The 14,997-nt window shown below is 38.7% G+C and overlaps 1 protein-coding gene across 1 annotated transcript in view; it reads left to right on the top strand.

Moving 5' to 3' along the window:
- aldh16a1 (aldehyde dehydrogenase 16 family, member A1) overlaps positions 1–14,997 on the top strand; it is a 109,062-nt gene that overhangs the window by 52,850 nt on the left and 41,215 nt on the right. Inside the window, exon 5 of the mRNA XM_039773826.1 lies at positions 257–334. Within this exon, the coding sequence (XP_039629760.1) occupies positions 257–334 (78 nt within the window). The remainder of the gene's footprint in view (positions 1–256; positions 335–14,997) is intronic.

Below are 14,997 nucleotides of genomic sequence, written 5' to 3'. Positions count from 1 at the left end.
AACTATAAGTTATAATAATGCCTTTTGTGTTTCCAGTTTCAGTAGAATTGGTTTCCGTGTATTAGGTTTGAATAAACAAAGTTGCTTTAACTGCATAAAAATACCACACTGCTATAAATATGATCACATTTTCTTTCCTTGAAATTATATACAGTAAATTATTAGGGTACAACACTTAATTCTTTTCACTCACATATGTTTCAATTCCTATACTTTCTCAATCTTTTGTCCTTATACATCCTGTTTGCTTTTACAGGTGTTGTTGGTGCTATTGTTCCTTGGAACTTTCCCTTGATGCTTTTAATCTGGAAAGTATGTCCAGCACTGGCTATGGGTAAGAATATTTTTTTCTTAAGTGTCATAAAATACACTACTTGTTTGTTTTCATAAAAATGATGTTTGTAAGCATACACCAGTTAATCAAAACAAACTAACTGGCAACTTCAATGCAGTGCAAGCTAGTATCCAATTTTTGCTCAAAACTCTATAAACTCAAAAGGTTTTAAAAATGCTGGCCAATGTCAAATGTCTTAAATTACTATGTTTTTAGTTCTGATGAGCCTTTTCCAGTAGAGCTGTTGTTCCTGGCTGTTGGTTGAATGAGGCATGTGCTACTCTTTGCAACATTTTGTCAATGATCGGTTTCCAACTACAGCAGTAATGATAGCTGGAAGTTTTTCTGGTGATGACCAATTCCCCACAGAAATCATGATTTCCATCTTGTAAGTGTCATGCATGCAATAAACCTAAGCAATTATGTAACACCTGATACACCCATGCTTGTTTTTTCTCTAACTGTGTTGAATTCAAAGCTACTGAAATGTTTTGTCTCGCTCATTCTCCCATTGCCTGTATTTATTTATGTAAATCCCCACTGACTCATTGAAAAATTCAAAAAGGGAACCATGGAGTGTGGCAAAGCATGGAGGCACATATTTCTGCTGCACAAGACGGAAGCAAATGATTATGCTTTGCACTGGAGAGGCCATTTTGGTGCCAGTACTGAAGCCTAAAAGATGGTATCAATACTGAAGTCAATATTTTAGTTCCAATTCAACACTAGTCTGTGGTCACAGGGTAGCCCACACCTACTGCTTTACTTTTGATGTAAGTAGTGTTTTTAATTTTATTAGCTTTATTAGTTTTCCTATTCACTTTAGAGAGTGTAAAATGTATAAAGTTACCAATTTATCCTATACTTAACTGGTTACCACTTACAGCTTAAGAACACCTATTACCAACAGTAATGCTTACTGTTATATTTGCTAGCTTTTATTCAGACTATCCTGGCATTTGCATGCAGTCTTGGCTTTGATGCCTTAAGTACTTTGCATAAGTGATATTTAGTTTTTGTCTAGTTTTGTCAGGGGCTGAAGTTAATGGTTTATTCTGAAGTGTTCAGTTTGAACAGTTGGTGATCATTGCCTTTTGTGGTCTCACACCATGATCTTTCTTGTACTATGATACTGTCTTTCTGCTGCAAGTTAGTAATCAGTTAATGCTTTGTTTCAGGGAGACTAGCATGTTGTTTTTATATACAATTTTGACTACATGGCAATCATGCCAAATTTTATTATTGCATCCAAGCCTTAAATTTCCCCTTTGGAGAAAAGACATGCACAGGCCTTTCACCTTTGTTTCAGAATAGCACCTTAGGCAATAGGAAAACTGTAAAAGAACAGTGATAAAACAAAACAATCATTGTATCAGAGAGCCCAGGCTTATTGAACGCAGAGAGTAAGGGAAGCTAGTGCTTCCACTGTATTACAAATGAAGGAGGTAACATTTCTCTTTCGAGTCTTGGGGGCTCATAACTGTAACATTTTGGGTGATATTGATGCATAGCTTTTTCTGGTGAGGGTTGCAAAACCAAGATTTATTCATTCTTCTTGCTAACTCTTCCAGTAAGAAGCAGGTGAGAGTGTGTGAGGAAAGTATCAAGATTAATGTTTGATCCTATTAGGTGGAAAAAGCAGTTCCTCATAGGTACCAAGACGTCCTTTTTATCAGTTCTCAATTTAATCTTTTAGTTTCTTGTAGAATTCAATTTGGCTGTGGTGAAGTTTGTGTTAATGGTGCAGCACAAATTTCAACTTGCCTGAAATAAAAGGTCTAACGTGCCACACAAAACAGAAGAGTACAATGCCATCTTTGTTCTGTAGCAAATGGAATCTGTGTACTAAATTAACTCTGAAATCTCCTAAAAAATAGAAAATGCTTTTGAAGTCTATACAACACAGGACAGTTAATCCTGTTTGCTGTAGTACTATAGTTCATAACCTGAATCTCTTCTACTTTTATGTCACTTTATAGTGTCTAATCAAGTTGGAGGTCAGATAAAATGAGAAAATGTACTACATTAAATGCAGTAGGCTTACAGGAAATTATCAGAAACATATTTCTCTTACTTTTGTTTTTAACTAAGTGTTTTGATAGACCATGTTGAAAATCTTGAAGATTTTGTTTACACTTTGCCACCTTGGATTACTTTTGCAATGAATTGTGATTGCAGCAATGAGAAAACAAAAGATATGTTCAGCAACGAGAAGTGAAATCAGGGCTTTGCACTGATTACACTACTAATGGAGTGAAAAAACCGACCTACTGTATGCTTTATAAAGCATTTGGTATTATGGGAGATTGTTAATGGCTGTGAGAAGTGACTGTTCTTATTTTAAAAACTTTTCAATGAAAATGTGAGATAATAGATTGTCATTAAATGGTGTGTTAGTTGAAAAAGTGTTGTAGGTACAGTGCCTATAAAAAGTATTCACCCTTTTGGAAGTTTTCACATTTTAGTATTGTAAAACATTGAATCACAGCGTATTTAACTGAAACCCAAGTAAGGAGACAACTGAGGATGCTACACACAGGAAAAGCTTCAGGACCCAATGGAGTCAGTTTTCGAGTTCTTAAGACCTGTGCTGACCAGTTTTGTGGTGTTCTCTGTTACCTGTTTAGTCTGTCCCTAAGACTTCAGAAAGTGCCACTGCTGTGGAAAACATCTCATCAAAAGAAGGAAGGCACCTCTTCACTTAATGAGTACAGATCAGTGAGGACTCTGTTTTTTCATTTAAAGAGATAGATAGATACTTTATTAATCCCAAGGGGAAATTCACATAATCCAGCAGCAGTATACTGATACAAAGAAACAATATTAAATGAAATAGTAATAAAATTGAAAAAAAAAGAAAAAAATTTAAATAAAATTAATGTTAGCATTTACTCCCCCGGGTGGAATTGAAGAGTCGCATAGTGTGGGGGAGGAACGATCTCTTTAGTCTGTCAGTGGAGCAGGACAGTGACAGCAGTCTGTTGCTGAAGCTGCTCCTCTGTCTGGAGATGATCCTGTTCAGTAGATGCAGTGGATTCTTCATGATTGACAGGAGTTTGCTTAGTGCCCGTCTCTCTGCCACAGATGTTAAACTGTCCAACTTTAATCCTACAATAGAGCCTGCCTTCTTAACAAGTTTGTCCAGGCGTGAGGCGTCTTTCATCTTTATGCTGCCACCCCAGCACACCACCGCGTAGAAGAGGGCACTCGCCACAACCGTCTGGTAGAACATCTGCAGCATCTTACTGCAGATGTTGAAGGATGCCAACCTTCTCAGAAAGTATAGTCTGCTCTGACCTTTCTTGCATAGAGCATCAGTATTGGCAGTCCAGCATAATTTGTCATCCAGCTGCACTCCCAGATATTTAAAGGTCTGCACCCTCTGCACACAGTCACCTCTGATGATCACAGGGTCCATGAGGGGCCTAGGCCTCCTAAAATCCACCACCAGCTCCTTGGTCTTGTTGGTGTTAAGGTGTAAGTGGTTTGAGTCGCACCATTTAATAAAGTCTTTGATTAACTTTCTGTACTCCTCCTCCTGCCCACACCTGATGCAGCCCACAATTGCAGTGTCATCAGCGAACTTTTGCACGTGGCAGGACTCCGAGTCATATTGGAAGTCTGATGTATGTAGATTGAACAGGACCGGAGAAAGTACAGTCCCCTGCAAGCGCCCCTGTGTTGCTGAACACAATGTCAGACCTGCAGTTCCCAAGATGCACATATTGAGGTCTGTCTGTAAGATAGTCCACGATCCATGCCACCAGGTGTGAGTCTACTCCCATCTCAGTCAGCTTGTCTCTAAGGAGCAGAGGTTGGATGGTGTTGAAGGCGCTAGAGAAGTCCAAAAACATAATTCTTACAGCACCACTGCCTCTGTTCTCCAGCTCTTTCAATACCAGCCTATGCTGTTCTGGGTAATGGACTATCTGTTGGGCAGACCACAGTTTGTGAGACTTGAGGGCTGTGTTTCTGATTCAGATGTGAGCAACACTGTATCACGACAAGGAACAGTCCTAGCTCTATTTTTTGTCTTCATTCTGTTCACCTCCGTCTATAAATACAGGTTAAATTTTGTTACAATGAATATCTTTACAACGAAATTTTTATTACAACAAACTATTTTTATGGTCCTGACAGTTTCCCCATATGACGCGAGTCTATAGAAATCTTGTTACTATGAAATACATTCAGCAGGTACTTTCATTACAACAAAATGCCCAAAAGACCTTGAAATGCCTGAATGAATCATCCACAGAGCAGTTAGTTCTGTGGCCGCAGCTCAGTTGCACAACGATCCCCCAAACAGCAACATTGTAATTTTTTTTTTCTTTGAACTTTCCTCGTACTGTTTGTTTTTTTTTTTTTTTTATAATTATTTATTCATTTTTTTGTCGTATTTGTTTTCGGCGATACCTTTTGCTTATTGCTCATCAACATTTGAAAAACATCCATTGGAATTTTAACTCATTGTCACCCTCCTATAGAAACGGCAGACATGAAAAAATGATAACAGTTCATTTTAGAAAAAAAAAACTTTACATTTTTGCAGCTTGATTGTGACAAAAAGAAAAAAGACAAAACAGTTAAACAGAACCTTCCAGATTTTCCTCATCTTGCACCCTCATCCACGCTGGAAAAATTATTGCTCAATTTCAAGGAGTTAGACTCCATCTCTACAATATATAAAATCCTTTTACAATCCTTTTACAATCCCTTCCTTTCAAAGATCCAAGAGGACACTGGGAAAATGACCTCTCAATTAATATATCAGAAAAGGAGTGGAAAGTAGCAATGCAGAGAATTCACTCAAGCTCCATATGCGCAAAGCATACAATTATACAACTCAAAATTATATATCGAGCACATCTGTCTCGACTAAAACTCTCCAAAATGTTTCCAGGGCATGATCCAACCTGCGAACGCTGCAACCAAGCCCCAGCCTCACTAGGTCACATGTTCTGGGCCTGCTCCAAATTAACATTATTCTGGACAAAAATTTTTAATTACCTCTCAGACAGTCTTGGACTCACAATCCCTCCTAACCCATTAACAGCTGTGTTTAGAGTTCTTCCAGAGGGTCTTAAAGTGGAGAAAGACAAACAAACTGTGATTGCATTCACTACACTGTTGGCACACAGACTTATTCTGATAAACTGGAAGAACCCAAACTCTCGTCTTTTAAGTCAGTGGGAAACTGATGTGTTATATTATTTAAAATTGGAAAAATCAAATACTCAGTTAGAGGATCTGTGCAGACTTTTTTCAAAACATGGCAGGATCTAATCAGTAATATTTTGAAATGATTTTATAAAGCACAGAGAATTTGTTGATTTAGGTATTTTTAAAAGCCTTAAATTTTACACCGTTTGGCTTGCTCTCTCTCTCAAGGGTGGGGATCGATCTGTTCTTAGCATAATTTTTTTTTTTTTTAAAACTTGATTGCTATGTATTGATTGTAATAAAATTAATAAATAAATAAATAAATTAAAAAAAAAAAGACGTCCGTGAATTTGGAATTTCGCCAAAAAAATAAAAATCTCGGGTTGCAAATGTATGTGAACTGCTGCATTTGAAGACGTCGAAAAAGCAGTTTTATGTGGTTCAGTGATGCTCCTTCAAGAAACATTCCTATTAATGCAGCACTCATTCAAGAAAATGTGAGGTTTGTAAACTTTCTTGGGACCTCCCCTAACTAGACAGCACGCTGAAGAGTGTCCCAAAGTCTGATCTCCGCGTCTATGGAAGACTGTTTATCTGTTGCCGGGGCAACAGCAGGCTCAAAGCTATGCTGTGTCTCTGCACCAAATCAAACAGAAAAGATATTAGTGGGTAATGCAAGGTACATTATAAATGCAGATAACAGGTGTACTTGGTCACTGATCTGGCCACAACCGTGCCTGACTGCTGTGTCTGTGTACAGCAGAGTGGCAGATCACACTAGAATAAATAAGTGTGCCGTTCCTGTTTCAAGTTGAATAAAGCTGGTTTTGCTAAAGTACTGAGACTAAGCCTTGTGTTTTGAGGTGTAAGACAGGGACTTGTAGTGCGACCCTGATCTTTTATGATTTGCTTCTGTGTCGCTTCACTGCAGCGCTATGAGCCTGATGTTGCCCTGCTCCGGCAACAGACAAACAATCAAGTGTGTAGTTCCCATCGAGTGCTTGGGGTTGGGGGGGGGGATCTCAAGAGTTCAGAAACCTCACAATATGAAGAAGAAAAGGATGATTCAGCTCCTGATTGATAACTGCTGCCCACAACATGCTCCTACATTTAGATAATGTTCGCATTGAATTCCTCCCACCCAATCGCACAGCAGTGCTTCAGCCATTGGATGTGGGCATCATTCTCACATTGAAAGTGCATTATCGCAAGGAAATGCTGAGAAAATTTCTCGTCAGCATAACTTGTAGGCAGGAGGAGATTAAAATTAACGTGAAATAAGGTATTGAAATGATTGCAAATGCCTGGACGCATTAAAGAAAGCACTATAGTAACAAATACAGAATCTCATTACAATGAAATTTTTGTTACGATAAAATATTTTGTAGGTCCCTGGGAGTTCGTTGTAATAGATTTTTACCTGTATATCACTGTGACTCATGTCACTTGAAGAATTTCTCAGGCACTTATTGGGTATGTTGATAAAGGGGATGAGACAGAGTATAGGAGTCAGGTGGAGAACTTTGTTTCTTGGTGCAAAGAAAATTAGCTACATCTTAACATCAGGAAAACCAAGGAACTGGCTTTAGACTTTTACCACAACAAATTACTGTTCAAGGAGTGGATGTAGAGGTGGTCCACTTGTTTAAGTATTTGGAGGTCTACATTAATGACAGGATGGTCTGATCTTGGAACACAGAGGAACTATAGAATTAGCAGCAGAACAGGCTCTTTTCCTTAGGAGACAGTGTTCCTTTAATGTGAGAAGTACCCTCCTTCACATCTTCATTTCAACTCTGTAATGGCCATTGTGATTTTCTGCACTGTGGTGTGCTTGGCTGGTAACATCACTTCAAGAGAACCCCACTGAATCAACAAGCTAATTCAAAAGACAAGCTCAGTTATAGGACACATTCTGGACTCCTTGGTGGTAGTAACGAAGGAGAGAATAAAAACAAAACTGAGTGCCATTTTGAACAATGCTGCACACCCTCTGTCTGATTCACTAACAATGAGGACTTTCACCCAACAAATTATTCAGCAGAAGTGTGTCAAGAAATACTATTCGGGCACCTTTATACCAACAGTAATATATGTGCATAAAGTCTCACTATGACTGTGACAGTCATCTATCTGTCTGTCTGTCTGCCTAATTTGGCTGTTGTGACTTAGTAACATCTTATTAAGTGAAAAATCTCTGCAAAGTGGTCTAAATGAATTGCTAATGTTAAACACAAAATAATTGCAAAGTACTTGTCCCCTTTAAGTCAGTCTGTAGTAGATGCACCCCTGGCAGCAACTGCAGCCTTGAGTTCCTTTCCTTGAGTTTGTATTGTGGAACGAGCCTCGGACACAGACAGGAAGACATGGTAAATTCACCACCACATGTTTATTTACAACTATTTACACACAATAATAAAGTGCACACAACCCACTTCACCTTCAAAGTCCAGGCCAACGCCACACTATGCCTCTTCTTCAGACCGCCTCCTTCTCTCTCCTCCAGACCTTGTCCTCTTCCACCCAACTCTAGCCCTTAATGAAGGGAAGCGGCCCCTTTTATGGCCACCTGGATGAGCTCCAGGTGCTTCCCAGCAATCTTCCACCGGCACTCCCCAGTTTGGCGGAAGTGCCAGCTGCGTACCCGGAAGCACTCCGAGTGTCCCCAGTCTTCTTCCCCCCAGCACTTCCTGGTGTGGCGGAGTTGCTGAGGTCCAGGGCTCTCCAGGCATTGGGGTGCCCCCACAGCAACCAGAGCGGTTGCCCCCTCGTGGTCAGGAGGAGGCGTGAGCCCTCCTCTGGTCCTCTTGGGCGTCCCGTCTGGGTACCACCCCCAGCCACGTGCCACAGTATGAACTGGTCTCTCTTAGCTTTTCACTGCTGAACTCTAGTTTCTCTTCATTCTTTTTTTTTTTTTTGCAAAAGTGCTCAAGTGCTGTCCGGTTACTAGTGCATCATGAATAAGTAGCTTTTTGCATGTTTAGTCAAAGATTCTTATTTGAATCGAGATCTGAGCTCTGACTCGGCCACTCCAGGACATTGACATTTTTTAGCAGTTCCTATATAGCTTTAGCTTTATGCTTGGGGTCTTTGCCTTGCCGGAAAATGAAAAAAATCTCCCACTGCACAGACTTCTTGCATCAGATTTTCTTCCATGATATCTAGATATTTTGCTCTATTCTTTCACCATCTACTCTCATAAGCCTTTCAGGACCTGCTTCAGAGAAGCATCCCTGCAACGTGATGCTTACAACGAACAATGTTTTTTGGTTATGGACTCAGATTTGTTTTAAAAGTGACTTTCTCTTTGCCTCTGTCCGATATAGGTGTGAGTGTTGAAGCACCCGGACAGCAGCTGTTGTCTACACATATCTTTCCATGCTTAGCCACTTAACCTTGTAACCTCTTCAGAGTTATCAAAAGTTTGTTAGTGGCAACCCTCACTGGACATCTTCTTGTATACTCACTTAGCTTTTGTGGCAGGTCTGCTCTAGCAGATTTACAGCTGGCCATATTCATTCCATTTCTTAATGAGTGATTTAACTGCTCCCAAGAGCCATACAGTGAATTGGATATTTTCTTCTCTCTGCTATTCAATTACTTTTTCATGAAGCCGCTTGTAGTGTTCCTTTATCTTCATTGTGTTTGTTAGTCCATGATACAGGCTCACCACAAGTTGAACCTTACAGATAAAGTTGCATTTATACTACAGTCAGTACTTCTAAAATGAACTGAACTGGCTGCATGATGATTTATGTGTGTTGCATTAACTTATTCAATAGGCTGTTTCATTTTTTGTTATTGAATTCATTTAAACCTTTTTGTGTAGATCTGTTTTCACTTTAACATTAAAGAGTCTTTTTTTCTGTTAATCAGTGTCAAAGAAGCCTAATTAAATCCACTGTGATTCAGTGTTGTATAACAATAAAACGTGGAACCGTCCAAAGTATTGAGTGTGTTTTACAAGCAGTGTATGTTATTAATCTGTTGTTCCTTTGGAAGTTAGAGAAATATTTTCCGAAGATTTGGACTTGGAAAAACTGAGAAATGGTAACTCACAATAGGGAGATTTTCTGAGTATACAATAACTCATTGGTGCTTGGAGGATTTTATTATTCATTATTTTTAGGAAGTACACAATCACAGTTTAGGAGTACTGTACTCCTAATGAGGAAAATGTTGCATATCTGCTCCTAAATGGGACACAGACAGTTATTGGTGTGTCTTATAATGATAAATAACAAGAGTTTATTTATATTTAAAGAAAAAAAATGCCCTGTTGCCTGTAATGGTATATAATGGGATGTGCATAGGGTCATGTTTACATCAGCAAAAACAAATCTAATTATTTTCATAGTGAAGATAGCAACAGATGATTTTTCATTTGTATATAAATAACTACAGGTGCTGGTCATAAAATTAGAATATAATTACAAAGTTGATTTATTTCAGTAATTCTCTTCAAAAAGTGAAACTTGTATATTAGATTCATTCATTACACACAGACTGATGTATTTCAAATGTTTATTACTTTTAATTTTGATGATTATAACTGACAACTAAGGAAAGTCCCAAATTCAGTATCTCGGAAAATTAGAATATTGTGAAAAGGTTCAATATTGAAGACACTCTAATCAGCTAATTAACTCAAAACACCTGCAAAAGCCTTTAAATGGTCTCTAAGTCTCGTTCTGTAGGCTACACAATCATGGGGAAGACTGCTGACTTGACAGTTGTCCAAAAGACGACCATTGACACCTTGCACAAGGAGGGCAAGACACAAAAGGTCATTGCTAAAGAGGCTGGCTGTTCACAGAGCTCTGTGTCCAAGCACATTAATAGAGAGGCGAAGGGAAGGACAAGATGTGGTAGAAAAAAGTGTACAAACAATAGGGATAACCGCACTCAGGAGAGGATTGTGAAACAAAACTCATTCAAAACTGTGGGGGAGATTCACAAAGAGTGGACTGCAGCTGGAGTCAGTGCTTCAAGAACCACCACACGCAGGCGTGTGCAAGACATGGGTTTCAGCTGTCGCATTCCTTGTGTCAAGCCACTCTTGAACAAGAGACAGCGTCAGAAGCGTCTCGCCTGGGCTAAAGATAAAAAGGACTGGACTGCTGCTGAGTGGTCCAAAGTTATGTTCTCTGATGAAAGTAAATTTTGCATTTCCTTTGGAAATCAAGATCCCAGAGTCTGGAGGAAGAGAGACGAGGCACAGAATCCACTTTGCTTGAGGTCCAGTGTAAAGTTTCCACAGTCAGTGATGGTTTATGGTGCCATGTCATCTGCTGGTGTTGGTCCATTGTGTTTTCTGAGGTCCAAGGTCAACGCAGCCATCTACCAGGAAGTTTTAGAGCACTTCATGCTTCCTGCTGCTGACGAACTTTATGGACATGCAGATTTTATTTTCCAACAGGACCTGGCACCTGCACACAGTGCCAAAGCTACCAGTACCTGGTTTAAGGACCATGGTATCCCTGTTCTTGATTGGCCAGCAAGCTCGCCTGACCTTAACCCCATAGAAAATCTATGGGGTATTGTGAAGAGGAAGATGCAATACGCCAGACCCAACATGGGCTTTCATAACACCTGAGCAGTGCCACAGACTGATCGACTGCATGCCACGCCACATTGCTGCAGTAATCCAGGCCAAAGGAGCCCCAACTAAATATTGAGTGCTGTACATGCTCATACTTTTCATGTTCAGACCTTTCAGTTGGCCAACATTTCTAAAAATCCTTTTTTTGCATTGGTCTTAATTGAAATTCTAATTTTCTGAGATACTGAATTTGGGACTTTCATTAGTTGTCAGTTATAATCATCAAAATTAAAAGAAATAAAAATTTGAAATACATCAGTCTGTGTGAAATGAATGAATCTAATATACAAGTTTCACTTTTTGAATGGAATTACTGAAATAAATCAACTTTGTCATGATATTCTAATTTTATGACCAGCACCTGTATAATAACATCATCAAACTTGTTCACCCATTTCAGATTTACAGGAGGTCTAAAACCTCTTGACAGCATCAACTACAAGACAATAATAAGAACATAGTTTAAAAGATATACTCTGTATATAATATGCTCATTTTTTTTTCTAGTAAACAATTGAAATATGAATTATGTACGTATTTTGTACTTCAGTGGAAATTAGCACCATAAGTTTTTCTTAAAGCGTGTTGCCCTATTCTCTTGTGAACAAAATATGTATGCAAGGAGACAGTGCTTTTTAAAGCTTTTAAGAAAGTGTAATTAGCATTTTGTCTATTTAGGCTTTAGACTTTGAGGAACAAAAAATTATACAATCTGTCCATTTCCTTTACTTGATCAGGGTTTCAGCTAAATCACCAGTACATTTTTAGGAGTATTTTCATTTCCTAACACCAGATGGCACCATAAATGCCAACACATACTGTACATATATTTTTCAACCCTTTTTTAATTACAACATCCAGTGATTTCCTGAACCAGCCAAGTCCAATTTTTAGTTTGCCAGTGGAAAAGTTAGTCGGCGGCACTGAACACAAATAAGTACCAAACCCTGGATGAGCCACCAGTCTACTTTAGGGCACACATATGTTCAGAATTTCTCACTCATTCATCCATCATAGTTAGTTTTCTTTTTCCACAAGTGCTGCTTTTCCCATGCACACAACTACATTTCTTTATGCAGGGCCAGTTTAGAATTGACAGTTACTAAGCCTGCACAACTTTTGGACTAGGCCTGCTCCAAGCAGCAAGTGTGCCTGGCATGCATGTCTTTTTAATGTTGGAGGAAATAGAAAAAAACATCTGAACATCAAACACACATAGTGATTAGGCTGGAATGTGAGCTAAGTCTACTGGACTTTCAAAACTAGACTTGATGTTATTTTCGAAGAATTACGTGGCGAGCTTTGTTGGGCTGAATGGCTTGTTCTCATCTAGATTGTTCTAATGGTCTAAAGTATGCAGCCATTATAATTAAGGTTAAGATTTTCTAATCCTATCAAATTTTATTTAATCATGGCTGCACTATTCAATAGTTTTTGTTCTAAGTGATGCTGGTTGGGAACTGAAGCTCTCCATTGCTTATACAACCTTTACTAGTGATGTTTAAATTTGAGTGTGTTCTCTTGATTTGTTTCAATTAAACCATTGGTTATTTTGTTGACATTTAGCTTCAGATTATTTAGGGTAATCTATTTGACCGGTTCATTTACATTTTTCATAAATGTAGACTCATTATAACTTCAGATATAATAATAATTCATTACATTTATATAGCGCTTGTCTCACTACTCAAAGCATTACCACACAGAGAGGACCCAGGACGTGGGTTATCCTTCAGATTCACCCCTTGCCTTCTGTCAGAAGGGAATCCCAATAACCATTAACACAAGGACTAATTGATATACATTTTAGTTTAATAAATGGTTTCATATTGATGATTTTATCAAAAGAGTTGTGTTATTTAATATAGAGATTCTGGACACTTAATTGAATATGAGATTGTAGGTATTGAAGAATATAGTGCCTCATTTTCTAGGCCTTAAGCAACAAAGAACACCTGTTAAAATCATGGGCTTAACATGAATGCAGAGAGCCACTATTCCAAAAAAAAAAAAGTTATTCTGCCGCTGGCAATATTTTGTTGGCTTGTTTTATGTACTTTATCTGATAACACAGGTGTTAAAGATGAGCTGACACATCTCGGGAAAGATTCATACAAACAAAAGGTGCAGAGAAAGAGATCCACTTTAAGCAAGGTGAACTTTGGTTCAATCCAGTGGTCAAAATAACACACATAGGATGTGTAATTGTTTTTATGCAATGGAGTTGCACCACAATCCGTCCTAGTTTGGACATTTATACTGTGGTACCTACCTGTGGCCAGCCACAAACTTGTGACATATGGATTGCAGAGGCACTCAGAAGCAGTGCCTTTACATCATGAACTATTGAGTACTCTTATACTTGTGCTGAAGGGACTGCCTTTAACACTACAAGGGAGCACTTCCTGGTGACATAGGCTGAGCTCCCCCTCCCTTTCATTCTCTCACTCGCTCACCCGCCACCTTTTGTGCAGCACTCTCACTACAAACTGGAAGAGACTATGATTCAGTCACAACAGTTGCAAAATTTAAATTAAAGATAGGTACATGCACCCCATTTCACCATGAGAGTACGAAATTGACCCACTCACTTAGAAGCAAGAAAGCCGTTTTTTTGTCTGAAATGTACTTTCCATAGAACACTGTATTTTGGTGTCCTGAGCTAGCTCTAAGATAACCTCTTCAAGCTCATTTTCCCTGTCAATGATTGAGCATAATCTGGAAATACCGAGAAGCAGCATCAATTCAAAAAGGGAACTTCATTATCAAAACTTTTGTGCCAGAAAGAGTCCTGCAGTTAAGGTTGCAGAGGACACAGCAAAGAATCCTAACAATGAGGTAATGAAATCAAAGCCACACTACAGGCAAATGATAATGTGGTAACATCAAAGAGTTCATTCAACTATGAACAAAGATCACAGCATTGGGCTTGAATCTAGAGCAATGGCACATAGTGCAACATCCTTAAACACATGGTATTGTAAAACTATTTTTCTGTGTCAGGATAAATTAAATCTTTAGGTAGTTAGTAAACAGATAGCCAAAGACCTGACTTCTCATTTTTGATTGTTGCTATGTAACAATCTCATGAATTTAACACTAGAATTACCAGAGCCTACGAGAAAACTCGTAAATCCTGCCCACCTTAAATCCATTCACACCTCTCTGTCAGCGTCTTTTGTCCTGTAAATGTGTTAAGACAAGCAGCATGCAGCTTGTTATTCCATACCCCACTGTCGCGGAACATTCACTAAGTTCTCCCAGCTCATGCCTTGTTTGATTATCTGGGAGTGAACTGCTGGAGTTTTAGAGTGGAAATAATAGATCATTATTTGGAACACATGCATTTCATGTGTGTTCCGTTTCTATAGTAGTATGTGTAAACACATTGTTAAAACAGAAACTTTTTCATATTTTAGTAATAAATGTTACAAAATGTAGGCATAAACGATAGAATGTGTAAAGCCTGAAGTCCAAAGATCAAATAAACAGTTTCACAAAAGGTTCAAGGATAAAAGAACAGCTTCCGTGGCGTAGCGGTAAGATTTGCTGACTTGTAATCAAGGGGCCACCGGTTCGATCCCCACTGCCTGCTATATTTGCTGTTTTCAGTAGTGAGCTGCTCTTGTTGTTAATATTATACAGTACATACATACATTTGGTTTGCGTCTGTAACAGACCGTGTGCATTTATAGTACTGTTCTTGTAAAATTAACTTTTTTTTTTTTCACTTTTATTCCCTCACTCACGATCACGATACATACTACTACCCTAGGGATCTGATGCTGTTAGTTTTTATTTAAAACTGGGAATAACTGTAGATGTGAGTAGTGTTTTGAGACAATGGAACTGGACATTCTTTGATCTGGAGGGATAAAAGCTGACACACACACACACA

Source organism: Polypterus senegalus, chromosome 13 (genome assembly GCF_016835505.1).
Source record: "Polypterus senegalus isolate Bchr_013 chromosome 13, ASM1683550v1, whole genome shotgun sequence".
In the NCBI taxonomy this organism is placed as follows: domain Eukaryota; kingdom Metazoa; phylum Chordata; class Cladistia; order Polypteriformes; family Polypteridae; genus Polypterus; species Polypterus senegalus.
The sequence above is the reverse complement of the archived record's forward strand: the minus strand, read 5'-3'. Positions and strand labels throughout refer to the sequence as shown.